At 53.7% G+C, this 26,325-nt stretch overlaps 1 protein-coding gene across 23 annotated transcripts in view; it reads left to right on the top strand.

The window, feature by feature from the left end:
* The window catches only part of WNK2 (WNK lysine deficient protein kinase 2), a 140,922-nt gene that overhangs the window by 62,908 nt on the left and 51,689 nt on the right, over nucleotides 1-26,325 (top strand). For all 23 annotated transcript variants that reach the window (XM_055091758.2, XM_034967747.4, XM_055091757.2 and 20 more), the window contains exons 8-19: nucleotides 1,080-1,371; nucleotides 6,460-6,659; nucleotides 9,875-10,030; nucleotides 10,524-10,715; nucleotides 12,505-13,170; nucleotides 15,373-15,666; nucleotides 16,229-16,278; nucleotides 17,127-17,295; nucleotides 17,554-17,670; nucleotides 21,375-21,545; nucleotides 21,649-21,694; nucleotides 22,257-22,376. In XM_055091758.2, coding sequence (XP_054947733.1) covers nucleotides 1,080-1,371; nucleotides 6,460-6,659; nucleotides 9,875-10,030; nucleotides 10,524-10,715; nucleotides 12,505-13,170; nucleotides 15,373-15,666; nucleotides 16,229-16,278; nucleotides 17,127-17,295; nucleotides 17,554-17,670; nucleotides 21,375-21,545; nucleotides 21,649-21,694; nucleotides 22,257-22,376 — 2,473 coding nt within the window. The remainder of the gene's footprint in view (nucleotides 1-1,079; nucleotides 1,372-6,459; nucleotides 6,660-9,874; nucleotides 10,031-10,523; nucleotides 10,716-12,504; nucleotides 13,171-15,372; nucleotides 15,667-16,228; nucleotides 16,279-17,126; nucleotides 17,296-17,553; nucleotides 17,671-21,374; nucleotides 21,546-21,648; nucleotides 21,695-22,256; nucleotides 22,377-26,325) is intronic.

Raw genomic sequence — 26,325 nt, 5'->3', positions numbered from 1 at the left:
GTCTGTCTGTGTTTATTCACGTCTGTTGTGCGCTTCACACCAACAGCTCCAATTCCCACCTGGCAAAAAGGTTCCTGTTGAAAATTTCTGCCTCTCCACACCTGAGGAGCCTGGCGTCCACTATCCCTAATATATTTTCTTGTTTGGTCACTTTTGTGGGGTCGCCGGCCTCCATTGGTGCTGAACCACCTCCCCTCCCCAATAGCTATGACTCCCTCTGTGCCTGGCACTGCCCCGAAGCCAGGATGCCCTCTTGCACGGGCACCTCTGCCCTACTGCGGAGGCCTGGCTGGTCCAGCCTGACCTAGCGCCTTTAGGACTGAGGTGCTCAGGAAGGGAGGGGAAGTGTGGGTGGATCTGGAATCTTTGTTCTCCCATGTTTTCATGTGTTTGTGGTCACTACAACTGCAGCCTAGCAAGAGCAGCCCCTTCAAAAGGGATCTCTTTTATCAGAAGAAAGAAGGTAGTTATTCCATGAATATTCTTGGCGAGCTCATGATGTTTCCTGGAGACCTTCGGGCTCTCTTACAAATGCTCTCAAGGCTGTGCTTGGTAAATCAGTTTTAAAATTTGCCAGGCATCAGTGCATACCTTACTGGTCCCTAATTACAAAACGCATGTCCTTCCTCCATCTGCAACTCGGGTGTGGCCCCGTTCCCCATATTTGGGCAGCCCCAGACTCAGAGACGTTTCAGGAAAATGCTAGCTCCAAAGCTCCTTGTCACCACTTCTGAGCATGGAGACAATCAGGAGCCCCTTCCCGTCTGCCACCAGCCCCGGGGGCGCCGGGAGCTCAGGGAGCCCTCAGGTCCGGTTGAGGGGCTGGTCTGCTTTGCTCTTGCTGTGGACTCTGCGGGAGGCAGGTCAGGCCTGCGTGGTGGTGGTCTTTCTTTGCCTTGCCTGGCAAACCCCTGCCATGCCATCTCTGAGCTGTCCCCACGGATTTTACACTCAGTGGCAGTGGGATGGCGAGCGTGTCCTGCGTGGATGAGCCAGTGATGGGAAAGCACTTTAGGTAAGGGGTGTGGGCCGGTGAGGGCTGATCCCCAGCGATGCTGACAACATGACTGCCTTTACAGATTGAGTCTGGATTCTTCCACGAGAGTGACGTCAAGATCGTGGCCAAGTCCATCCGTGACCGCGTGGCCTTGATCCAGTGGCGGCGGGAGAGGATCTGGCCCGTGCTGCAGCCCAAGGAGCAGCAGGATGTGGGCAGCCCGGACAAGGCCAGGGGTCCGCCGGTGCCCCTGCAGGTCCAGGTGACCTACCATGCACAGGCTGGGCAGCCCGGGCCACCAGAGCCCGAGGAGCCGGAGGCCGACCAGCACCTCCTGCCACCTACGTTGCCGACCAGCGCCACCTCCCTGGCCTGTGAGTGCTCAGGGGTGGGGTGGCCATGGGCACCCCTCCCACCTATCCTGCAAAAACCAGCTATTGGGCAAAGAAAAATGAAGTCCTCTCCCTTTATTGGAATGCTTTGTGAGGAAGGGGGTCAGCATAGCATCCCCTCGGAGGAGACATCGTGTAGCTCTGAGCTGTCCTCACATAGCGTGGGTGATTGCTTTAGCTGTAGGTAGTTTCCGGGAGTCCTGGCTGGGCGCCTATGCCCCATGACAGGCTCGCCTTCTGCCAGCACCTTTGGTGCCAGGGCATGTTGGGAACTTCATAAGAGAGCAACTTCCAGGGTGGTGGGGCCAGCAGACCCAAGCACTGGGATGTGCAGGGCCTGATTCTGTGACCAGCCTGGGCCCTGTCCCCCCAGCCCACCATGCAGGGTGTGGACCCTAGGTATGGGTGAGCCTTGTTTCAGTGAAGGGATTGGGGCTTTCTCAGCATTTCCCGGTGATCTGTAACCAGGAGATTAAGGCTCAATGAAGTTCATGTTCTCAGGACAGATGGGGACAAATGGGCTGTGAGCCAGCAGGGTCTGGTGGAGCCAGTTCAGTCCCACTCTGTGCTATGGATCTGTGGACTTAGGGCAGGTTCCTTAACCTGTCTGAGAATGACAGTTCTGGCCCCTTGGGGGGAATGTGAAGACCAGGTGAGGTGGTGGCAGTGGCTGCTTGGTGGGACATCTGTCCTAGGAACAGAGTGTGCTGCTTGCTGGCTTGGCTTGTGGTGTTGCCGTGGGGACCTCCCATCCCCCGTAGTATCTCCCTTCTAAGGCAGAACCTTTGGGACCTTTTGTACATTTTCAGTAGGGTGTTACTGATGAATTGGCAGGAATCACTTTGGATCAGGTTTCATCTAAGACCATTTAGGGAAAACCTAGTATCTTCTGCACATACAGGCAGAAAAGTTTCTGTCTGTGCCCTCAACATCCTAAGAATTCAGCAGTGAGCTGAGGACTGAGGGACATGGCATTGTTCATTCTGTGAATATGCATGGGATAGAATGACAGAGCCAAGGGACCTGCCTGGGCCAATATTTCAGATCATTCATGTGCAAAGACTGAAATAGTCTGTTTAATTTATTTAATATGCACATCCTTCATTTATCATTGAAATGGCTAGTTCTTTAAAGTAGGCTATTTAAATTCAAACAAGCAGTCATCATGTCGAGATGGTTTGCCTACTATTTATGTCACTCGAACCTGCGCAGATTTGCTTTGGAGAATAAAATTGGTACATTATTGCTCCATTTTCTGATACATCTAAAAAATTAAAGAGCACAGACTTTTTGTAAGAAGAAATTCTTCACATCTGACACAGCACTACGCACTTTTAAATTGTAATTGTGGGTTAAATAATTCCTAGGATGGGAGTTTAAAAATCTCCTTTTTTCAAACTTTGAAAAGACGTAGTTTGAGGATATTTCTATATGTTTAGCTTGTGGTCAGATAATATAATTCAGGTTTGATCCACTGTGGGAAAATCAGATGGAGACATTGACTGACTGATGATTGCAATTCAGGTGTGGGTGTTCTCTCTGCAGACAGGCCCACTTCCAGACCAACTGAGGATTCTGTGTGCTTTGTGCAGAGGCCATGGCCATGCTTCTCAAAAACACTTTTTTTGTTGTTTTTTTTGAGACGGAGTCTTGCTCTGTTGCCCAGGCTGGAGTGCAGTGGCGCGATCTCGGCTCACTGCAAGCTCCGCCTACCAGGTTCATGCCATTCTCCTGCCTCAGCCCCTTGAGTAGCTGGGATTACAGGCACCTGCTACCACGCCCAGCTAATTTTTTTGTATTTTTAGTAGAGACAGGGTTTCACCGTGTTAGCCAGGATGGTCTCAATCTCCTGACCTCGTGATCCGCCCGCCTCAGCCTCTGAAAGTGCTGGAATTACAGGTGTGAGCCACCGCAACCGGCCCCTCAAAAACACTTTTACTTGTTCATTGCGGTTTCTTTAAAGTAGGTAATATAGCCACATGGTGTAAAATTCAAAAAGGCCAGGAGGTAGCAAATCACTTCATTGTCCTCCCTAGAGGCAACAGATGCTACCAATTTTTTTTTTTTTTTTTAAGACAGCCTCGCTCTGTCTCCAGGCTGGAGTGCACTGGTGCGATGTTGGCTCCCTGCAACCTCTGCCTCCCGGGTTCAAGTGATTCTTCCGCTTCAGCCTCCTGAGTAGCTGGGACTATAGGCATGTGCCACCATGCCCAGCTAATTTTTGTATTTTAATACAAAAATAATAATACAAAACAATAATAAAACATGTAGCCTACCACACACATAGAACACCCATAGGCACACATAGAACACACACACAAATACATAGGCACATCTACACATGCACATACACATGGCTACCACACGTGAACACCTGCACACAGACATGCATGCCCCACGTGTGTGTACACAGGCACGCCCAGCCTGCATGCACATGGACACATATGTACACATGCGAACACCCCCACAAATGTGAACACATTCACATGCACACATACATGCACACGTCTGCATTCATACATGAATACGCACATGCACACTGACATCCACATGTGTGCACACGTGTACACCTTTATCCCCTTCTGTTTCATAATGGATAGCACCCCGCATAGCCTTCTGCACCTTGCTCTGGGATATGCTGGGTAAGAGCAGGAACCCCATAATCCAAGAAGAACCTGGTCTGTGTAACAAGATTGGCAAACAGACACACGTTATTGTATTGGAAGATGCAACAGTATGTCAGTTTTTACGGTTTTCCCTTGTTGTGTTTTCTTAAACTGCCCACCAAGTGTCCTGACCAAGCGGGGGCTTCCTTAAGCAGCTGGTGACTGTAGTAGCACATTTGCCAATAGTTTCAAAAATGTCTTCTAAAATGTTTAATTGTGTAATTAATGAACTCATTCACTTTTTTTTTTTTTTTTTTTTTTTTTGAGACGGAGTCTCGCTCTGTTACCCAGCCTGGAGTGCGGTGGCGCAATCTCGGCTCACTGCAACCTCTGCCTCCCGGGTTCAAGTGATTCTTCTGCATCAGCCTCCCTAGTAGCTGGGATTACAGGCATGTGCCACCATGCCTGGCTAATTTTTGTATTTTTAGTAGAGACGGGGTTTTGCCCTGCTGGCCAAGTTGGTCTTGAACTCCTGACCTCAAGTTATCTGCCCGCCTCAGCCTCTCAAAGTGCTGGGATTACAGGCATGAGCCAGTGTGCCTGGCCCATATTCACTTTATTTTTAATTTTTTAAAATTTTTTTATTTTTTTTTGAGACAGAGTCTCGCTCCGTCACCCAGGCTGGAGTGCAGTGGCAGGATCTTGGCTCACTGCAACCACCATCTCCTGGGTTCAAGCTATTCTCCTGCCTCAGCCTCCTGAGTAGCTGGGACTACAGGTGTGTGCCACCATGCCCAGCTGATTTTTTTCGTATTTTTAGTAGAGGCGGGGTTTCACTATGTTGGCCAGGCTGGTCTCAAACCCCTGACCTGGTGATCCGCCTGCCTCAGCCTCCCAAAATGCTGGGATTATAGGCATGAGCCACCATGCCCGGCACATATTCACTTTAAATATGTAAAATGTGGGCCAGGCATGGTGGCTCCTTTTGGGAGTCAAAGGTGGGTGGGTCACTTGAGCCCAGGGGTTCGAGACCAGTCTGGGCAATGTGGCGAAACCTCATCTCTACAAAAGATAGAAAAATTAGCCAGGTGTGGTGGTGTATGCCTGTAGTTCTAGCTACTCAGGAGGCTGAAGCAGGAGAATTGCTTGAGCCTGGGAGGTCAAGGCTGTAGTGAGCCGTGATCACACCACTGCACTCCAGTCCAGATGACAGTGAGACCTTGTCTCAAAAAAATAAATAAATAAAATGCTACACATATGGTTAGAATTGCTCTACTTGAAACTTGTCAGGTCTATACACGTTCTCCCCTTCCTCCCCGTCCTCCTCTCCCCTCTCTTCTCTAAGTGGATATGACCACTTTAGTGACCACTCGGCTCATTAAAAATCAGAGCTGCCTGTCTGATTGGTTTTGCACAATTAAACCTCAGCATTTCTTATGTCTTCCTAGGTTACAATAGGTTCAGTCCATTCCTGGGAAAAGTTATTTTAACGCCAAGCCAACAGGATTTCCCTTTTGTTTAAATTATAAACAGACACAGTATTCTGAAATGCAGCCCCTCGCGAAAATAGCGTGGCGTTTTTAAGTGGTAAATTCTAAAGTTTCTGTAGCTTTTGGCATCTGGAAGCAGTAAGCCCAAAGTACCATTTCAGACAGGTTTTCGTTTTCCCCTCTGCTGGCATGACCCCACAGGCTGAAGATGTTCCCAGGCACACCGTAGTATGAGAAGCCCGTGGGCTCTGGGGTCCTGTCTGTGCCCTCATGAGCAGGCAGGTCTGTTTGGGTTTGATGGGGACCAGGCCAGCCTGAGCCATGCAAGGCCTCTGGGGGAGCTCAGGCCATGGGCGCTTGGTGTCACCCCTGCCACCGCATCCACTGCACAGGGGAATAGTGGGTGCATTTCCCTCTCAAGGCCTCTCTGCGGGTGTTGGGGGCACCTTGACCCCATTTTCCAACCAAGTTAGACCTGGTCCCGTGACCTCAATCCCCACAGTTTGGGCCCTTTGCCATGGTGTGTGAAGGTGGTCAGAGTGCTGAGACACCCTCGCCTCTTATAAAACACAGGTGATATTTATCTCCACAGTGAAGACATCAGTTTTTTCTTACCTCAGACATTTCTTTGGCCTCCCAAGTCCCTTGTGCCTTTAAGAGCTGGAATGTGTGCTTGCTGCCCAGGCCACAGCGGGCTGGTTGTGGGCACCTGCCTTGTGGGAGGATTGGCACAATGTACCCGCCCTGACATCATGCTGGCCAGACATGGGCAGTGTTGGAGTGGGGCACCGTGACAGCATCCCCAGTATGGTTCTGTAGCAGCCAATTGTTTAAACAATATGTGCAGGTTATTTATGTGATCTGGAGAAACAATCAAGCCTTTATTTTGCAGAAGAAAATATGCAGATGAGCCAGTGTTTGTTCATGTGACATTTGGAGATGTCCACTCTAAGTCCTGCTTTTGTCCTCCCCAGCGGACAGCACCTTCGACAGCGGCCAGGGCTCTACCGTGTACTCGGACTCGCAGAGCAGCCAGCAGAGCGTGGTGCTTGGCTCCCTTGCCGACGCAGCGCCGCCCCCGGCCCAGTGTGTGTGCAGCCCCCCTGTGAGCGAGGGGCCCGTCCTGCCACAGAGCCTGCCCTCGCTGGGGGCCTACCAGCAGCCCACGGCTGCAGTGAGTCAGAGCGCCACTCCCACCCCCTTCCCCATCCCCATTACCTGGTCTGAGGGCCCTGAGGGCTCTAAATTCTGTGATGGGCTGTCCAGGCTGCACTGCACTGTGTTCAGCATTAAAAGTGGCCTGTGGTCAGTGTCCAGCCACACTTCCCCTGGGGAGACATTCAAAAGCCAGGCCCAGAGGAAAGCCCCGTCCTTGCTGTCAGCTGCGGAACTGCTGGCCGAGTAGCCCTGACATTCCCATAAAGACCTACTAGATAGGAAGGACACCCTATTGGAAAACAGACCCCAGGGCACCCAGAGTTTGGGAGGCTATGGTAGAACTGAGTGGTTCCCCCTGGGGAGCGGGCACAGTGATAATGGTGACAACCCACAGCCACAATCATGATACCCACTGACAGTGCCCTGGGCCTGGGACATTATCCCAGACTGTTCCATAGATCACAGAAAAACATCATTTGTACGAAGGAAACCTGAGATTCGATCTCGCTGCCCAGCCTCCTGAGGGGCTCCTGGCACTTCTCTCCCAGATATTGTGTAGCGGTTAAAGTCAGAGCTATGAAAATAGGGCGGGGATGAGGGGAACACTTTCAGGGAGCACATGTGGCAAAGGAGTGATGGAGCCTCGGGCTGCGACGACACATGTGGGTTGATTCCCATGGGAAAGACTAAGATGAGTGGGGTCACATTTGGCACTTATTTTTTTATTTTGATTTTTAAAAAACACTTTAGAAAGCAAAACAATTGCTCCTCGCAGTCCGAAGTGCCCAGCCACAGAGGGGTTGCCCATGAGCCCCAGGCAGTAGATTGGTACCCTCAGAGCGTAGTTTGTTTATTTATTTGTTTATTTGAGACGGAGTCTTGCTCTGTTGCCCAGGCTGGAGTGCAGTGGCATGATCTCAGCTCACTGTAACCTCTGCCTCCTGCGTTCAAGCGACTCCTCTGCCTCAGCCTCCTGAGTAGCTGGGATTATAGGCATGTGCCACCATGCCCAGCTAATTTTTGTATTTTTAGTAGACACCAGGTTTCACCATGTTGGCCAGCCTGGTCTCGAACTCCGGACCTCAGGTGATCCTCCCTCCTCAGCCTCCCAAAGTGCTGAGATTACAAGCATGAGTCACTGCACCCAGCCTCAGAGGGTGGTTTATGGGGTGGGCTCTCACCTACTGTGTGAGCCAGGAAGCCCAAGCAAGGACATCACAGGTGCAGCCACTGTGTACTCCGGGCCAAGCTCCTTCTTCCCTCGTGAGCAGCTCCTGCCTGGCGCTTTGGCTATGCTGGTTGTCACTCGCACACTCAGCGCTGTGGCCCGTCTTCTTGATGTCGGCTGAGCGTGGGCACATGGGCTGTTCTGGCCTCCTCTGTCCTGCTGGCTGCCCTGCTGCACCCTTGCATGCGGGACCAGCCTTCCCAGGCCTGCTCAGTCGGAAGGGTCCAGAAAGGCCCTTTGGAAAAGCAGTGGAAGCTGTTTGCTGAGTCTGCCTTTGCTGACTGCAGCCCCAGGACTCATTTGCAATTTGCATTTGCAGTTTTCTTCATTTCACAAAATGAAGTGAAATACAATTTTAAACAGCAGAACTCATTTAAGGAAAGGTGAGGCTGAACGTGGTGGCTCATGCCTGTAATCCTAGCATTTTGGGAGCCGAAGGCAGGAAGATCACTTGAGCCCAAGAGTTCCAGGCCAGCCTGGGCAAAAAAGCAAGACCCTGTCTCTACAACAAATTTAAAAAAAAAGAAAAGAAAAGGCTACTTGCTGCTCCAGAGTGGTGGTTCTTGGCTTTGAGGATTGGCTGAACTGAGGCTGGACTGGAATGTTCTGCCTGGCTCTCATCCCTCCTCAGCCTAGGTTAGGGCTTCCCATGCCATGTGATACCACATGAGGCACTCCTGGCCTGGGCTCCCACTGGGCCAAGTCCCTTTCCTGTGGCCTTGGTGATGCTGCTGGTCTCAGCATCAGTGTGGAAACCAGCACACCTGAGCAGGGACATCACAGGTACAGTCACCTTGGACCAGGGGCCTGAGTCTCAGTCTTCCTACCTAGTGACACAGAGACAACTTACTCAAAAAGCATGAGGCCTGGAAGGAGTCCCCAGGTGTGCTGAGGGCTCTCCCTACCCCTCCGTGCCTTTCCTGGGATGGTTGCCATGGTGATGTGTCTGCAGCGCCCAGTGAAGGAGGAGAAACAGCCAAGGAGGAGCAGCCGCCGTGGGGCTGCCAGGCTGCCCTGGAGGCTGTCCGGAGCACGAGGCCACTTGCTCCAGGCTGCCAGGCCCTGCCCGAGCTCCTGGGCTGTGTACAGTGCCCAGAGCTGGTAGACGGATGGTCCGGCCCAGTCAGGCCCATCCTCCACTCCCTGGCTTCAGGTGAATCCAGAAGCCCAGCTCGATCCCAGATACACTTGCTCCAACCACTCACACCATGCTGCCTTTCATAAAGCACCCACCGAGAAAGACAAGTGAGGAGGGCAGTTTTGGGCATGCCATCACTCACGTGATCCAGAGAACCCCACGGGAGAGAACATTCATGGCAGGGTGGAAGAGCCATGATCCTCTGTAGCCCTGCCTGCTCCTCACATTCTCGTTGTTTTGAAATAAATCCTAGACAGCAAGACACTTCCCCTGTAAATGATTCAGCCTCCGGCTCTGCACAATAAGGACTCTCAGAGAACAAAGCCCAATTCCATTAGTACACCAACAAATTAACAAATTCGCAGCAATTCCTCAATGGCAGCAAATACCCATTCTGAGAGCTTAGATTTCCCATTCTTTTGTGGTCTGTGTTCACTCCGCCGCTGGAGTGCTCACATGCTGTTCCAGGGCCCATTTCTCTCCATATCATCTGTGAGTTATGTATAAGTTTTCATCTTACATGGTCACAGTCATATGGACCGTGAGCTTCCCCAGTTTAATGTCCTCGGGAGCCTTTCTGTATGGTTCTGCAAAGCCTCTGTGCTGGCCTTTTTTGTGGTTGTGTAATGTTCTGTGGGGCTGACGTGCCCGGGCACCCCTGGGCTGGGGGCTGTGCTGTTCCTGGCCCTTCACTGTTGTGAATGATGCCCAGGGCTCCCTCACTGCTTCTGCTGTCATGTTCCTGGGAAGAGGGACCCTGGTAGGGACCAGGCACAGGGATGACATGAGGCTACCCTGCCCCTGCCCAGGAGGGGGCCTGGTGGCCGAGAGCTGCTGCTGAGTGTGGCCCTGGTGCTCTCTGCAGCCTGGCTTGCCGGTGGGCTCTGTCCCGGCCCCCGCCTGCCCTCCGTCCCTCCAGCAGCACTTCCCGGATCCGGCCATGAGCTTCGCCCCCGTGCTGCCGCCGCCCAGCACCCCCGTGCCCACGGGCCCAGGCCAGCCAGCACCCCCCGGCCAGCAGGTGAGTGTGGCACCTCCTGTGGCCACTGTCCCTCCAGGCAGGCAGTCACCTGTGCTGGCCCCTGGGCCCAGGTCTATGAGCACCTCCCACAGACCCTTCGCTCAAATTCTCTGTGGTTCCCCCAGGTCTTTGGTGTGCCTGAGGGATGGGAGTGACTCTCGTATGTGCATGTGTTTGTGTGTGTACGTGTGTGTGTGTGTTTGCGTGCGTGCATAGTGTTCGCAGTGCCCTGCACATGGAAGGCTCTGCTCACTCAGAACATTTCTGCAAGATCTGCTGTGCCCTGGCTCCAGGCTGGCTGGAGTTTGGTGATCTGTGTGTCTGAATGTGTATACGTGTGACTGTGCAAGTGTGTGTGTGCAGGCATGTGTGAATGTGAGTGTGTGCGTGTGCATGTGAGGGTGAGGGTTGATATCCTGTCATGTGTAACCAGTGGGGTGCGCTTGTCTGGGCAGATTGGTGGTCTAAGGGGAGCTACCTTCTCTCCCTCTAGCCTCCTCCGCTGGCCCAGCCGACACCCCTGCCGCAGGTCCTGGCCCCACAGCCCGTGGGCCCCCTCCAGCCGGTTCCCCCCCACCTGCCACCGTACCTGGCTCCAGCCTCCCAGGTGGGGGCCCCCGCTCAGCTGAAGCCCCTCCAGATGCCACAGGCGCCCCTGCAGCCGCTTGCTCAAGTCCCTCCGCAGGTAATTCTAGGTTGATGGCTGCCGTCAGTGGTGGCGCACGCTTTGCCAGACCCTGGCTGGTGCACTAGGACACCCACAGAGGGGGTTGTCTGTGCATATGACCTGTGACCTGGGGTTGGGCTGGCCAGGGAGTTGGGGCTGGGCTGGGGAGTCCGGGCTGGGCAGTGTGCACAGTCATATGCACCAGGAACGCTCCAGGGACCCACACAACCAGCCACTTGTCCCTTGGTGGCTGGCTTGGCTGCTGTCTCCTGCCCTCCAGCCTCACCTTCTCTACCAACCTGGCAGGCTGCTCTTGGTCCTTCCAGGCCATGACCTCCCTGGGGTCCTTCAGGGAGGGCGGGCAGCCCAGTACCCCATCACCTGGCACCCTCCCAGCAAGGTGCCCATCTGCCCTCAGCTTACCCATGTGCCCAGGCTCATCCAGGATAGGAAAAGGTTTGTTAGTCCAAGGTCGTGGACAGTCCTTGAAGTGGTTGCTGGGTTGGCACAGAAAGCAGGTAGGTTTGCCTCAGAGGAGCGTTCTTCCTGTGGAGCTCCTCCAGGGCCGTGCGGCATGTGGCTCCTCGGAGTTCCAAAGCCAGCCTGTGGCATTGCTGACTGCAGGGAAGCCCAGCCAGCAAGGCTCGACTCACACAGCTGAAGTGACTTCTGCTGTCTCTCTCTGGGTACACTGTCTTTCACTCGAGGGACCTGACTGCATGTAACTGGTGCAGAATGTAGCCGGGGCCAGGGCACCATTGCCCAGGTAAATGGCATGGAGGATTCTAGGTACTCCCGAGGGCTTCAGTGACCCAGACAGGCTGATCAGTGATAAGACTGGAAGTGTGCTTCACTCTAAAGATGGGGCAAGTGAGTGTTCCTGTGGTTCACGAGCCCCACCTGGAAGATTCTTTTGTGTTGTCTCACCCTGCTCAGGCCCAGATGTCACCATAGGACGTTAGGCAGCTTCAGGGTCTAGTGAAATCGTTATCTTGCTCGTTCAGACAGACAGGAGTCCATGTGCATTTTTGCTGCCTCTTGATTACATGGAGGTGTAGGCCAGGTGACACACACCAGCATGCACGAGAAGGCTGTCAAAGATGGAAGTGCTATGTCCATGTGGCCGAGTGTCAGCCACCCCCAGGAGGCACATGCAATGCTGAGAAGAGAAGATACAGGCAAGGTTTCGGGAGTTCCTGGTGTGGCAAGGCTGGACAGGATAGGGGTGTCCCCTGAGCCAGCCAAGGTGGCTCAAAGATTTGCTTTCTCTGAGAACCCTCTGAAAAGTCAGGTTTCAACTTGAATTTGTGCATGTTGCAGGGATCAGGCTAAGGTGATTTCAGATGCTCAGGGCCAGTCTGGTGGCTCTGACAGTCCCAGCCATTCTGAATGAAAGCACCAGGGCTCTGAAGTCACTCCTCTATGACCTGTGGTCACTGCTCCTGCTGCTCACACTATGTGAGCTGCCCCTGACTCCCTCAGAGCCCCCAGCATGGCTGTCGTGAGTGTGGACACAGGGAGGCCTCCCTGCGCTGGACCAGGGGTGATCGAGCAGGTCATTCCCAGCCTGCCAACTTTCCTTTTCTATTTGAAGAGCTTTACATGGTTGAGATTTCTGCATCTGTTGGGTTTATCTTTGGGTTCCCTTCAACAGCAGCTACACAAAGGTGTCTTGGAGGGAAAGGGTCATGCTGTCTTCATCCCGTGTCCCCTCGTCCCCAATGACTGTGGCTGTCCTTGCATGCAAGTGCTGTGGGCAGGGACCCTGGTTGGGGCCCACACTGACACACTCCTGTGTCTCTTTCAGATGCCCCCGATTCCTGTTGTACCCCCCATCACGCCCCTGGCGGGAATCGACGGCCTCCCTCCGGCCCTCCCAGACCTGCCGACCGCGACCGGGCCTCCCGTGCCACCACCTCAGTATTTCTCTCCAGCCGTGATCTTGCCGAGCCTCGCTGCCCCACTCCCCGCTGCGTCCCCAGCCTTGCCTCTGCAGGCTGTGAAGCTGCCCCACCCCTCTGGGGCACCCCTGGCCATGCCCTGCCGGACCATTGTGCCAAATGCACCGGCCACTATCCCCCTGCTGGCCGTAGCCCCACCGGGCGTGGCTGCCCTGTCCATTCATTCTGCCGTGGCCCAGCTCCCAGCCCAACCTGTGTACCCAGCGGCCTTCCCACAGATGGCGCCTACTGATGTCCCTCCTTCCCCCCACCACACGGTGCAGAATATGAGGGCCACCCCTCCACAGCCGGCACTGCCTCCACAACCCACACTGCCCCCACAACCCGTGCTGCCCCCGCAACCCGTGTTGCCTCCGCAACCCACACGGCCCCCTCAACCCGTGTTGCCCCCGCAACCCATGCTGCCCCCACAACCTGTGCTGCCCCCGCAGCCGGCACTGCCTGTGCGCCCTGAGCCCCTCCAGCCCCACCTTCCTGAACAAGCTGCTCCAGCTGCTGCACCAGGGAGCCAGGTAATCACCTGCTGGGCAGGGGCTCACCCTCCCAGCGTCTGGGGACCCTCAGGACCCAGAGATGCAAAGGAGGACAGAGGCAGGCGAGGAGGCAGCCCTGCCCGGGGTCGCCCCTCTCAGGAAGAGATGTGTGTGAGGCTGAGGGAGGCAGGGGCTGGCGCCAGCGTGAGGCATCTGCGTCTCTTCCGTTTTCCGAATGGGTCAGGAGATGCAGGAGTCCGTGCCTGATAGGTTCTGTGTCCCTACCTTCCCACGGCTCTGTGGCCCCTGCTCTTGTGGTATCTTTGTACCTGCCCTCACCCAGGCCTGGTCTGGCAGCCTTGGTGTGGCTTGCGTTGGGGCACAGGGTGTCTGTCTGAGGTCCGCCCTTCAAAGAGCATCTTGTCAGGATGAGGCAGGGTGACAACCCCATCTTAGGGAGGGCAAGGAAGTGAGGCCGATAGCGGGGCAGGGGCTGGGGGCAGATGGCACTGCTGGCTGCAAGGGTGGTTATGGTGGGACCCGGGGCCATGTCCTGGTGTCAGGTCAGGCGGATACCTCGTGGCAGCATGCTGGCTGGCTGTGAAGGGGCGCTCTGGAACACAGGATATGTGCCCTGCTGGTAGGAGGCCTTCCCACAGGGATCTACACCCCTACACAGTCCACTCACGTTTTGGGGCTTGCAGACTATTCTGTTCAAACTCGAGTGAGGGGAGAGGGGCTAGTATGGGAGCCTTCCCACCTGGGCACTCTCGCACTTGGGCCTCCTTATCTGGGTCCCATCCTTCCTGGCATTTTCCCACCTGGGCCTCCTTACCTGACCTCCTCCTACCTGGCCTTACCCCAGCTCTGAGCCCTGTCAGCCCTGTAACTGTGGCACAGCCCTGCCGTTTGAGCCTCAGCCTCCGCAGGAAAGCAGCTGGCATGGTCCTAATGTGAAGGGGCCTGGGGTGGAGCATTCCTGGTGCCAGGTGCCCCCCAGCTCCGTTAGTGCTGAATCCAGACTAGAGTAAGCTGCCCCACCGTGAGCCGTTCCTCCTGGCCATCACTTCTTGCTGTCTTATCTCCAGAGGGCTTTGTGCATAGAGAAGGAAGGGATGGTACATATTGGATAGCAGGGTGGCGTTTGATTAGACAGTGAGTGGGAAGAATCGCATCCGTCCTGTGGCCCACCCGAGTAAGTGCTGTTGGTCCCAGCAGGTTTCAGCGGCAGCTCAGAGCCCGCTGGTTTGCAGTCAGGTCTGTTTATCAGAAAGCCGAGGGCCACACCAGGGAGCAGGAGGGGGACCTTGCTGTCTGGGCTTTCCTACCTGAAGAGCCTTTCTGGGCACAGTTAGTGGCTACAGAGGGGTGCCCTGTGACATGTGAGGGTCACTGCCAGACTCAGTGGCTGTCCCTGCTGTTTGGCTGGGGAAGGGTCCAGAAGTCTGTTGATGAGCTGGGCTGGCCACCCCATGGGGTACCCTGAATGCAGCAGCTGGGGTGTCTTGTCTGTCCGGGAGGGAAGTGGTTACCTGCTAGGCTGGGGCTTGGTATTTCTGACCCTGCCACTGGCTGCCAACAGAGGGTCTCAGGGCCAGCAGGCCCAGTGAATGTGGCTGTTCCTTCCAGCCCTGAGAGGTGAGAAGTTCCTCTAAAATTTCAGCCTTCTCAACTCCAAAATGGGGGCAGAAGACAGAGGGTACTTGCACTTTCCAATCCATGGTTCCTCCTTCCCCACTTGTCTTACCTTTTACTGCCAAGGAGCTTTTAGAGAGAGACGAGAACAGTGAGAAAGCCAAGCCTAAGCCGCAGTCGCCCTCCAGGAGGCGGCAGGTGTCAGTGTGCGCTCTGAGGCCCTATGCACACTCTGACCAGGGGGCCAGATGGGGCAGGCTGCCTCAGGCCCCAGTGGGTGGTGGGGGCCTGGCTTTGATGCTGTGTGTCCTGTTCTCTGACCCTTCAACCAAGCTTGGCAGGTTCATAGACGGAGCCCTGTTCCTGGCCTTTGCACACAAATAGACTCTTCCACAGAAAGGGGTGTGAGAATGACCATTCCTGTTTGTTTCTCTGCTCACTCCATCTGCTAAATGTGCTCTGAGACAGGGACTCCCCTTGGGGAGGGTGTGGTCTGGAGAGGGGTGTTCCCATCTCGGCCTGGGTATTCCCAGACACACCTGGGCACGGCCCCCTCAGTGAAGGCAGCGCCGGCCCTGACTTGCACCTTGTCCCCTGTGCCCCCAGATTCTGCTTGGCCACCCAGCTCCCTATGCTGTGGACGTCACCGCTCAGGTCCCCACCGTGCCTGTGCCACCGGCTGCGGTCCTCTCCCCGCCTCTGCCAGAAGTGCTGCTGCCTGCTGCCCCTGAGCTCCTGCCTCAGTTCCCCAGCTCCCTGGCCACGGTGTCTGCCTCTGTGCAGAGTGTGCCCACCCAGACTGCCACACTTCTGCCACCAGCAAACCCGCCGCTGCCTGGCAGGCCCGGGATCGCCAGCCCTTGCCCAACTGTCCAGCTGACGGTGGAACCAGTCCAAGAGGTGTGTGCCCCTCCCCCGAGCCTGTCCCATGACTGGGCAGTTGTGGCCACCGGGGATCCGCATAGTGACCTGGGGTCTTAGTCCTAGAGGTCGGGGTTGCTTAGCTCTGGGACAGCCACCCAGGTTCTGTTCTCACCTCTCCCTAGATTTCACACTTTCTGTAAGCCACATCAAGACAGAGGGTGTGATTTTTATAGATACAGGTTTAGAGGATGCTTTCCCTGGGACAGGATGCAAGAGACTGTGAAAAGCTTTCATAGCACCAGTGTGTCCTCTTTGAGGGATGATCAAAGTGGGTTAACATTTTTGGAAAGGAAGTGGCTCCCAGCTTTTATGAATCCACTCGGGTCCAAGCGTTTCAACAAGATAAAAACCTCTATGCCTGCTCCCATTGTGACGCCCCCCGGGTCGTACCCACCTGGCTGCAGAAGAGAGTGGGAGAACGCAGGGGGGCAGGCTGGGCCGAGGAGGTTGGGAGGGAGAGCTGACTATGCGTGGCTGTGCCCACAGGGAGGCGGGAGTCCGCATGACCTGTTCTCTTTTCTCCGGGTGTTTATTTCAGGAGCAGGCCTCACAGGACAAGCCGCCCGGCCTCCCGCAGAGCTGTGAGAGGTAGTGTGGCCCAGCCTCGACCTCGCAGGACGGGTGTAGGGGCGCAGGCCCGTACAGCCACTCAGCCTGGCTCCTGCCGCTGCTTCCCCTGGAACTCACTATAGTTTGCCCTGATGCCATTAGGGGTTTTTCAAACCTGACCTGGTGGAGCCTCAGGGCCCTCCTCTCTGGGTCTTGCCAGCTGTTGTTGGAGTTTGGTAGCCAGAGGCCCCTGGCTGGGCTCTGGGTCTCTGCTCTGGTTTGCAGTGCTGAGAATGTTCCAGAACGGAGAGGCTATGGGCGGAGTTGACAGTGCCCAGAGACTAGGAGGGGGCTGGGAGGGTGGCCCCCTGTGTACAGGGCTGAATCCAGCCCCGATCCTGGGTTTCCTGGCCTCCTGGGCTGTGGACATAGGTGTTTCAGGAAATGAACCGTGTCCTTATTTGAACTGTGACCATTTGTTCCACCCTCCTGGGGTGCTGGGCACTGCCTGGGCTTGGCATTTTGCAAACTGCAAAACGGATTGGCCTCACAACAGTGGTGGGTGTGTTTCTGTTGCTGTAGCACAGATGGAGAAACTGAGGCACAGGGGCTGATTCGCAGGTCAGGAGACTGAGAGGATCAAGGTAACGCAGCTAGTAGCTAGGAAGCCTGTGCTTCCTTCTGCCCGTGCCACTTGGGTGCAGCAGGGAGCTGGGTGAGGGCCCAGAAGCAGGCTTGGGGTATTCGCACAGGACAGGGGCTGCCTCTGTAGGTCACAGATTTGGGCCCTGGAGACTCCAGACTGTTCCAAATAAGCTGACTTTCCCCGCCATTGCCGACGTGCTGGTTGTCCTTTGGTGCCATTAATGTTCTTGGGTTTTGCTCAGCTATGGAGGTTCTGATGTCACTTCTGGAAAAGAGCTGAGTGACAGCTGTGAAGGCGCCTTTGGAGGGGGCAGGCTGGAGGGCAGGGCAGCCCGAAAACACCACCGCAGGTCCACGCGTGCGCGCTCCCGGCAGGAGAGGGCCAGCCGGCCCCGGCTTACCATCTTGAACGTGAGTGGGCGGGGCGTGCGGGGGTGGGGCGTGGCGGGGGTGTGGTGGGGGTGGGGGCGTGGCGGGGGTGTGGTGGGGGTGTGGTGGGGGTGGGGGCGTGGCGGGGGTGTGGTGGGGGTGGGGGCGTGGCGGGGGTGTGGTGGGGGTGGGGGCGTGGCGGGGGTGTGGTGGGGGGAGGGGCGACTTGGGGGTGTGTGGGGGTGTGGCGGGTGCACGTGTGGGTACGCGCGTGGTGGGTGCTGATGCTGCCCCTTCCAGGTGTGCAACACTGGGGACAAGATGGTGGAGTGCCAGCTGGAGACGCACAACCACAAGATGGTGACCTTCAAGTTCGACTTGGACGGGGACGCACCCGATGAAATTGCCACGTATATGGTGAGGCTGGGTCTGGGTGGCTTGGCTCCCGGTGTTTCTTGGACACGTGTGGGCCTGAGCAGAGCGCCACAGGTCACATGTCAAGCCTGGCCTTGTGTGGAGGTGTCGGTTGGCCCAGGGGCTTTTCGGGACAGTGCTGACCTTTTACGCCTCGGGCTCTTCCCCACACTGGGCGGAAACCCCTTGGGTTTGGAAGAACAGCTTGAAGGATGTTCTAACCATTCTAAGATGCTGCTCCCTGAGGGCTTCTGGAGCATCTGAGCCCTTCCTCCAAATAAAAGGAAGCCTTGTGGGTAGGTTCCTTCAGTGAGGCACGGGAGGGCATCCCGGAGTCTGATGTCCTGTGGTCCTTGCTTAGAGCTTCCTCCAGCCTCCCCAGCTGGAGTGCGGGCTCTGAGCCCTGACCCATGTCCCATGTGCCCACCCAGCTCTGCCTGCATCTCCCTCTGGAGCCACCCCTCCCTGCCTGTGCAGACCAACCTGAGTCCATGAGCACCTTGTAGGCCTTCACAGCCCCACACCTGTGGTCCCCAGCACCTGAGCCAGGCTAGGAGTGGGGATCGTTTTCAGGCCCTCAGAAACTCTCCAGCTGAAAGCACGCACGAAGAAACATGGAAAGGATGCATGTGTGTTCCTCAAATTTCCTGGTGCATCCGTGACTGCCTCCCAGGAGAACATTCTCCCCAGACCATTATTCCTGCATGAGTGAGGTTTAGGGAGCCAGGTCCTAAAGGGGCCAGCAGGACACTGGACAGTGTTGTAGCGCTCACTCCAGATGGCTACCAAGTGCCTGGAGTAGGCCGGCATGAGTAGGGAATAGAATATACCACTCAAGTTAATATCATAGATTGCCCCACGTGCCTGCCTGCGGCTGCTGCATTGCACATCATCAGAAAGCTGCCCCCTTGGGCTGCATCCCCCTGGCCACCCCTGCCCTGGCTTCGTGAAAGCCTCATGTGGGCTTTGCAGGGGGAAGCCCCTGGCTTTCTGCTCCTAGGGAGCAAGTCCCTGCCTTAGTGTCTGCTTTGCAGAGACACCTTGGACAAAGCCCTCCCAGATCCCAGGTCCAGAGCATAATCCCCCGCAGCATTAGAGAAATTCTTCTGACACTTGCTACAGTGGTCCGGAAGACTTTATTCAGGACTGTGGCAATAAGCGAGAGAGAATGAGTTTAACTCCAAATGCAGCAGAGACCACAGGGGATTGGTAGCAGAGGAGCAGTGTGGTGATGGGTGGCTGGAAAATAGCTAAGAGGAGACATCAAGGTCAGGGATTCTGGAGAAACCGTCGTAACAGGATCCTTGCTGGGGGTGGGTGAGAGGCTTTGTTCAACCTCAAAGGTGGGAGATGAGGAATATGGTCAGATACAAAGGCTGGGAATTCTTTCTACAACTGGCTTAGGCTGAAGACATGATGGGGCCTAGTCAAGCCTAGTTGGAGGGTCAGAGGCGCGAGCTGCGCTTTGGTCAGGGAGGAGTCTTTGTCAGCAGCAAGCAGCTGGTTCGTCAGCGCAGCGCAAACACCAGGTCCTCACTGGGCCGCTGAAACTGGAGAACATTTCTTCTCTCATCTTACTGTGTTTTAAACCTGTGTCTTGTATTACTTTATACACATGTGTTTCAAACATGATAAAGCATAATAATAAAGTGAACGCCCGTGAAGTTATCACTCAGCCACCAGCTGATGCTGCATGTGCGGCTGACGCCTCCAGTGCTTGCCTGCCCGAGCAGGAAGCCACACATGCGACATCAGCCACATCAGCCTGTGTCGTGTCCACTGGCCCCCTGGTTTTCAGTGTGTCTCTGTGTGTGAGTCTTTGTGAGCTGCACACATTAAGTCCTGCACAGTAAGCAATGGGGCTATCTTTAGCTGTGTGCTTTGTAAAAATAGCATCTTCTCAGCCTTGTTTTTTTCACTCAGCACTCGGATACTCCTCTCATTTTATTGCTTTTTCTGCCATCTTAGTAAACCAAGTCACCTAACATACCTGTGTGAAGTAAGCATGCTACAGATATACAAATGTGGTCCATAAAAACAGCCCAGCAGCCCTCCTCCTCACAGCCCATTCCTATCCCAGGGACAGACTGGCTCCAGAGGTTCGAGTTGAAGGGTGGGTGTGTGGCCTGCGGGACAGGCGCTGTTTAGACAAGCTTCTGCCCGCCCTGTGGACTGTCTTTCTGTGAGTATGAGGTACCAGCTGTCCCTGAATGTCCCATCAGTGGTTAGAGGTCGGCAGGCCTTGGGTTCATCATTCTGACCATGACGACCTTGCCAGCCCCTTAGTAAAGGTGGAACTGCAGAAGTTTCATTTAATTGGCATGGATTCTAATGCCAGGTTTTACCTGGACCTTGTATTTTTGGATTTTTATTTTGTTTTCAAGTTAATTTTATTCTCAACGTACTTAAAAAGAAACATAATAGGAAAACATTTTCTAGTTGCAAAGGGGTTCTAGTTCAGTTTTGTTTAGTGAAAGTTTCACAAAATTGGAACGTTGCTTAAATTCTCGTATGTGGCACTGCAGTCACAGCTGGCTGGATGTTCCAACTTTGGCCACAGTGTACTCCTCTTAGACAACATTGCAGTCACATGTTACACTAAATTAAGTGGTGAATCACGGAACACAGCACAAGCCAGCACTTTGTCTGGAGGTGTATGCAGGTGGTGCTCCTGGGGTTGGGGTCTGGGGTGCCAGGGGAGTGTGGAGCGCAGAGGAGCTCTGCTTTTCAGCCAGCTGTTTATAGTAGGGCAGATGTGCCCATCCTAGAAGGGATCTGAGACCACAGATGCCCCAGGCAGGGCCTAGAGCATCTCGGTGACTGCAGAGGTGTGTGCCTGGGAGGAGGTGCCATGGCAGGAAAGGGGCAGGGTCTGGACCCCACTGGGTGGTGGCACAGGCTGACCTCTTCCATTGGTTATGGTTTTATGAGATGCACAGCATTTTCTCTGCCTGAATGGCCGAGGATTTAGCCAGAGCCCGTGTGAGCCCAGGGCCACATGCCCACTGTGAAAGTTGGAGACTGTGGACGTCTCCTGAGCCCCTGGTCTGGAGGCTTCGTGGCATTCAGGCTGTGGTGTGGGACCTCCCCTCAGCCATGACAGGAGCTGCTCGTTGGACATCAGGCCACGCTTGCCTGTGTGCCAGGGCCATAGTTGAAGGTCAAAGCCTGAGGCTGGGAGAGCAGGGGGTGCGCAGACCGACAGGTGACATGTGGCCATCCTGCTATAACCTTCCCGTCCCCCTGTTGCTTTCTGTCCCCCACAACCTCCTGCTGGCTGGAACCTTTGCCTTCAAATCCATCCTTCTTGTCTGTCATGACTGCCTGGGCACCTGTGCCCAGATGGACCCCCTCCCCTCTTCCCAGTCCCTGTCCTCGGCCCCCTGCATCCTATGCACTTACCTGTTCTGAAGATGGCTGGACCGGCCTCAGGGTCTGTAACCAGCTCCAGCTGGGGCAGGGCATTGCTGGCCCAGGTCCCATGCTTGGAGGAGGGAGTTGCTTCTCAAGATGAGGCTGCTCTCCTCCCATCCTGGGGCCATCCATGTCACTTGCTGAGCTGTCCAGCCCCTGTCTTGGGGACTGCACCCTTTCACCATGTCTTCCCTTGGGGCCTGGTACAGGGTAGACATCCGTCAATCCAGATGAAGACCCAGGGTGGTCTTGGCCTTGCAGCTGGTCCTCACTGGCAGTATGTCCCTTTGCAGGTGGAGCATGACTTTATCCTGCAGGCCGAGCGGGAAACGTTCATCGAGCAGATGAAGGATGTCATGGACAAGGCAGAGGACATGCTCAGCGAGGACACAGACGCCGACCGTGGCTCTGACCCAGGGACCAGCCCGCCACACCTCAGCACCTGCGGCCTGGGCACCGGGGAGGTGAGGTTGTGAAATCCGGGGTGGGAGGTGGCGAGAGTGCAGTGGCTGGGCAGGTGGGCGCTGCAGCTCAGTGGGCTCATTTCTGACCCTCCACCTCATTCAGGAGAGCCGACAATCCCAAGCCAACGCCCCCGTGTATCAGCAGAATGGTGAGTCTGCAACTTCCCTCCCTGCTTTTAAGCAGGCGTTTGATGAAAGTCCCCACTCAGCATATTACCAGGGGTTTGGCCATTGCTTGGGGAGATTATGGAAGCATGTGGTGACCAGGGGCCCCAGTCTGGGGACAGCTGCCCTGTCCGAGGAGCTGTCACCTGCAACCGGCATCACGGCCTTCATGGATGGTGCCTTGGGCATCCCAGGAACCAAGCCTACGCGAGGGGTCCTCTCGGGAGCTTCGGGGGCTGCCAGTGAGGCACCCCAGGTTCTGCTGTGCACCCCTTGCCCTCTGGTGTGAGGGAAGAGCAGGCAGAAGCCCATCACCAGGGCCTCTTTACCAAGGAGCCTGGGGAACCACCTGCTTCGTGGAGGGAAGCGTTGGGGATTAATGACTGGGAACAGTGTTCTCTGCCCACACCCTTCCTGGAGAAAATCCCATAGGTGTAAAGGAGTTCCCCAGACCCACTGTGGCAAGTCTGGTGCAGGTGATGGGGGTCACACTGGCCTGGAAAGGCGCTCACTCACTCAGTGTGCTGTTTCTGTTCTGCCCTTCAGTCCTGCACACCGGGAAGAGGTGGTTCATCATCTGTCCGGTGGCTGAGCACCCCGCCCCCGAGGCCCCTGAATCTTCGCCCCCACTTCCTCTAAGCTCCCTGCCGCCAGAAGCCAGCCAAGGTATGAGCAGCAGGCACCCACACAAGCCCCTCCCTGTTTCATGTACAGGCCTCCTTCTGTGCATGACCCAGCCAGTATGTGCCCCGTGCCCAGGTCCGTGCAGGGGGCTCACCCTGCCCTGTCTCCCATGGCGCAGAGCAGCCTGTGGGGGGCTGTGTTCCTATCCTTGTTTTCTGCTGAATCAGCTCAGTCAAAGCAGCCTCCAGGTTTGAGTCTGCCCTGTTACCCCACCAAGCAGGTGGCTCGCATGGCCATATAGGTGTGTGTTGAAGAGCTCCGCTGTCCTTCCTTCACAGTGTTAACCTGGCAACTCCTTGCTCCTGTCCCTTTCCTCTGTGCCGCACACCTGCAGCAGACACGCCTCTGCTGGTTCTGCTTGCTTTGGGGGGTGGGGTGGGAAAGTCCCTGTTGGTGCTGAGACTCTGATTTTAAAGTGTTCACACAGACATTTATCACTGTGCATTGATCTGCACCTGCACCTGCCTGTACAGATGCCAACAAGCCCGTGCTTTGGGCTGTTAGTTAAATCTTGATGGTCCTTTGGGAGGCTGAAAATAGTCACTTGAACAAGTTTAAGGTTTAATTCCTTATCAGTTGGCAGGGGAAAGTTACTGATTCTATAACTTGACATAACCTTATGGCACATTCATGAAAAATATCTGTAAATCATTTTTAATTTTATGTCATGTGCTTCCAGTGACTCCAATTATCTTTTGGAGATTCGTTCCCATGGGGGACAGGTCAGCCTAATAACGAAATCCAAACAAAGCAACGAGCTGAAACAAGGTGATCTCAGGTAAAGGGCTTGGCCTCAGCCTGGGCTGAGAAATCAGAGAGAAGCAGCCTTGCCTACAAGATTGAATTTTTAAATAAGTATATGTTCATATATTACTTCTGGATTTTAATACATACACACCCAATTATAAGAAAAACCCTTCTAAGAGCTAATTTTTCCTGTGATGTAGGGGTGCAGGGGACACTGTGGTGTAAGTTTAGGGGACAGTACAGTTAATAGAATGAAATTAAACCCTCTTTCCTTCATCTATGCACTGAGTGACCTCAGGAAACCTTTTTGAGCTGGTCTTTTTTCTATTTAAAAAAAAGGAAAAATTGGTGGCAGATCTGTTAATTTAGATAAACCATCCACTGAGAATAACCAAAAAATGATAAAAGTCATCTGTGTGAAGGCATTTGAAATCTGATCATAGTGGAGAATTATTAGGCTGGGGTCCTGGGAAGGATGGAGACATAGGGATGTGAACCTAGTTTTGGCTCCTTTTCCCCAGGGAGCATCTCCCATTCCTGCAGGGCTGGCTGAGAGGCCTTGTGGCTTCAGCAGCTTCATCAGGCTAGAGAAAAGGAGCTTATAGAGTCCAGGGCCCTGAGGGTGGTCCTGCTGAAGCGCTGTACTGGAGAAGGAAGGACTAGCTGGAAGGAGATAGGCCTGCAGAGAGAGGAGCCCACCTCAGAGTATCTCAGCCCCTCATTAGGACGGTCTTGGAGTGCCGTGGGTTCAGGCATGTGCACGGAAGGCCTTTCTGCAGGAAGGAATATTATTCTGGGCCTCACATGACTTGTATGAACAATTTTGTGAATACAATATCTGGCACATAATAAAATGACCAAAGAGTTGGGTGCTGGGTAAGGTAGAGAAAGCACACACATCCATTTTTCTTTCCACTGAAATGCACTGTAAATCCTGGATTGATGTGTGACACAGCTGTCTGAGTACTTGGGAAAATTTTAGCAGTGGGAAGATTGGGGATGCACCCCAGAATTCAAAGTGCTACTGAGCTGGTGGTGAGTTGAATGTTTTCCTTTGATATTTCCTGGTCTGACTGAAGTACAGCCCAAGGAGCAGAAGCAAATGCTTTGGTGCAGGCAGGAAAGCCTCCAGGAGAGATCCTGTAGTTCCATCTCCCAGACCAGGAAAGGCAACTCCTAAAGCTCAGAGAAGAGAGAGAACCCCTCCCCATTGCTCACCCCACTTCTCTTGCACCAGCACCCCGACAGTTCTGGAGGTAACAGGAGCAGCAGGTAACAGGAACATGCAGGAGCCAAAATAGTGAGAGCAGAGAACCATTCTTTATTTGAGGAAGCCAGGACTCTAGGATCACAGAACCAAAACCTGTCACATTTTTTTTTCTCTGTCCTCTTGCCACCTTGTCATTCATGGCACAGCCACAGAATTGGGTGGTTTCTGTTCGGAGGTTTGGAAAGGTGAGTCCTAGGGAACCAGGAAGTATCATGGAGAGCACAGAAAAGGAGTTTGGGAAAGTAACCCTATAAAGTTGTTTATGGACTCCTGGGCTCACCCCCAACCTGTGCATGCATGCATCTGACCCTAATAGCATATAAGAAACTTGGGCAACTGAGCTAATGAGTAGACCTCGCCCAGGTTCCAGTACACCTGTTTCAGATGAGATTAGTACTGGGAAGGCATTGAAAGTGGAACTGACATGTAACCACAGCCCATAGAAGGCGGGTTGCAACTCGCAGTCTGAACCTAACTAGGTTGATCGCCTACTGAAGCAAAAATGTTAACATTCATCATAAGGTTTAAACAAGTCTCAGGATTTCCTAATGTCATTGAAAATGTTCAGAATAGAATTCAAAATAATTTATCAAATGAAAAGCCATGAAAATGTTAACTTGCATGGAAAAAGGTAGCCATGGTGCCAGTGACAAGACGATGTAGATTTTGGGATGATCTGACAAAAACTTTAAAGCAACTGTTATAAATATAACTGAAAAAGCAATGACAAACATTCTTGAAACAAATGATAAAGTAGTATCTGCAAAGAAACAGAAGATGCAAAGAAGAAACAAATGGAATTTTTAACATTGAAAGTTAAAATACCTGAAATTGTCCCACTGGAAAACAGGGGAGAAAGATAGAGAAAAATAAACAGAGCTTCAGGGAACTGCGGAACAATAACTAAAGGGCTAACTTGTGTGTCATTAGAGTCTCAAAAGGGAAAGAGAAAGAATGCAGTGCTGAAAACACATTTGAAGAAATAATGCTAAAAATTTCCCAAGTTTGGTGAAAGACGTAAGTCTACAGATTCTAGAAGCTAAGCAGACCCCAAATAGGTTAAATGCAAATCAATCTGCTGAAAAGTAAAGACAGCCAGACAAAAATTATGCATTACCTAGATTGGAACAGTGATTCGAGTGACTATAGATTTCTCGCCAGAAAGTGTGGTGTACAGAAGAAAGCAGCAGGGCATTTTTAAAGTGTTGAAAGAAAAAACTGTCCATCTAGAGTTCTGTTTCCAGGGAAAATACCCTTCAAGAATGAAGCTGAAGTAAGGCCATTCTCAAATAAAGAAAACTAAGGGAATTCATGGGCTGCACACCTACTCTAAAATTAGAATTGTTAAAGATCTTCAGACAGAAAGGAAATGAGACTAGAAGATAACCTGGAACATCCGGGCTGAAGGAAGAGCAACAGAAGTTGTAAATATAATAGACTATTCTTCTCCTCGAGTTCTTTAAAACATTTCTGACAATTGAAGTAAAAAAAAGATTATAACAATTTAACCTTCCATTCCACCAGTGTGGCAAATGGAAGGTAAACTACTAATTCCATGTAGACTGTCAAAAGTTAAGTATATATTTTGGAATTCCTAGAGCAACCACTGAAAGAATTATACAAAAAGATGTGTATAGGCAAAATCATAGTAGATAAGATGAACTAAAAAAATTCAAAGGCCAAGCATGGTGGCTCATGACTGTAATCCCAGCACTTTGGGAGCCCAAGTTCGGGGGGATCACCTGAGGTCAGGAGTTTGAGACCAGCCTGACCAACATGGAGAAACCTCGTCTCTACTAAAAATACAAAATTAACTGGGTATGGTGGCACATGCCTGTAGTCCCAGCTACTCAGGAGGCTGAGGCAGGAGAATCACTTGAACCCGAGAGGCGGCAGTTGCAGTAAGCCGAGATC

The sequence above is a fragment of the Pan paniscus genome, chromosome 11 (assembly GCF_029289425.2).
Source record: "Pan paniscus chromosome 11, NHGRI_mPanPan1-v2.0_pri, whole genome shotgun sequence".
Lineage (NCBI taxonomy): Eukaryota > Metazoa > Chordata > Mammalia > Primates > Hominidae > Pan > Pan paniscus.
This window is presented reverse-complemented; position numbering and strand designations above follow the sequence as displayed.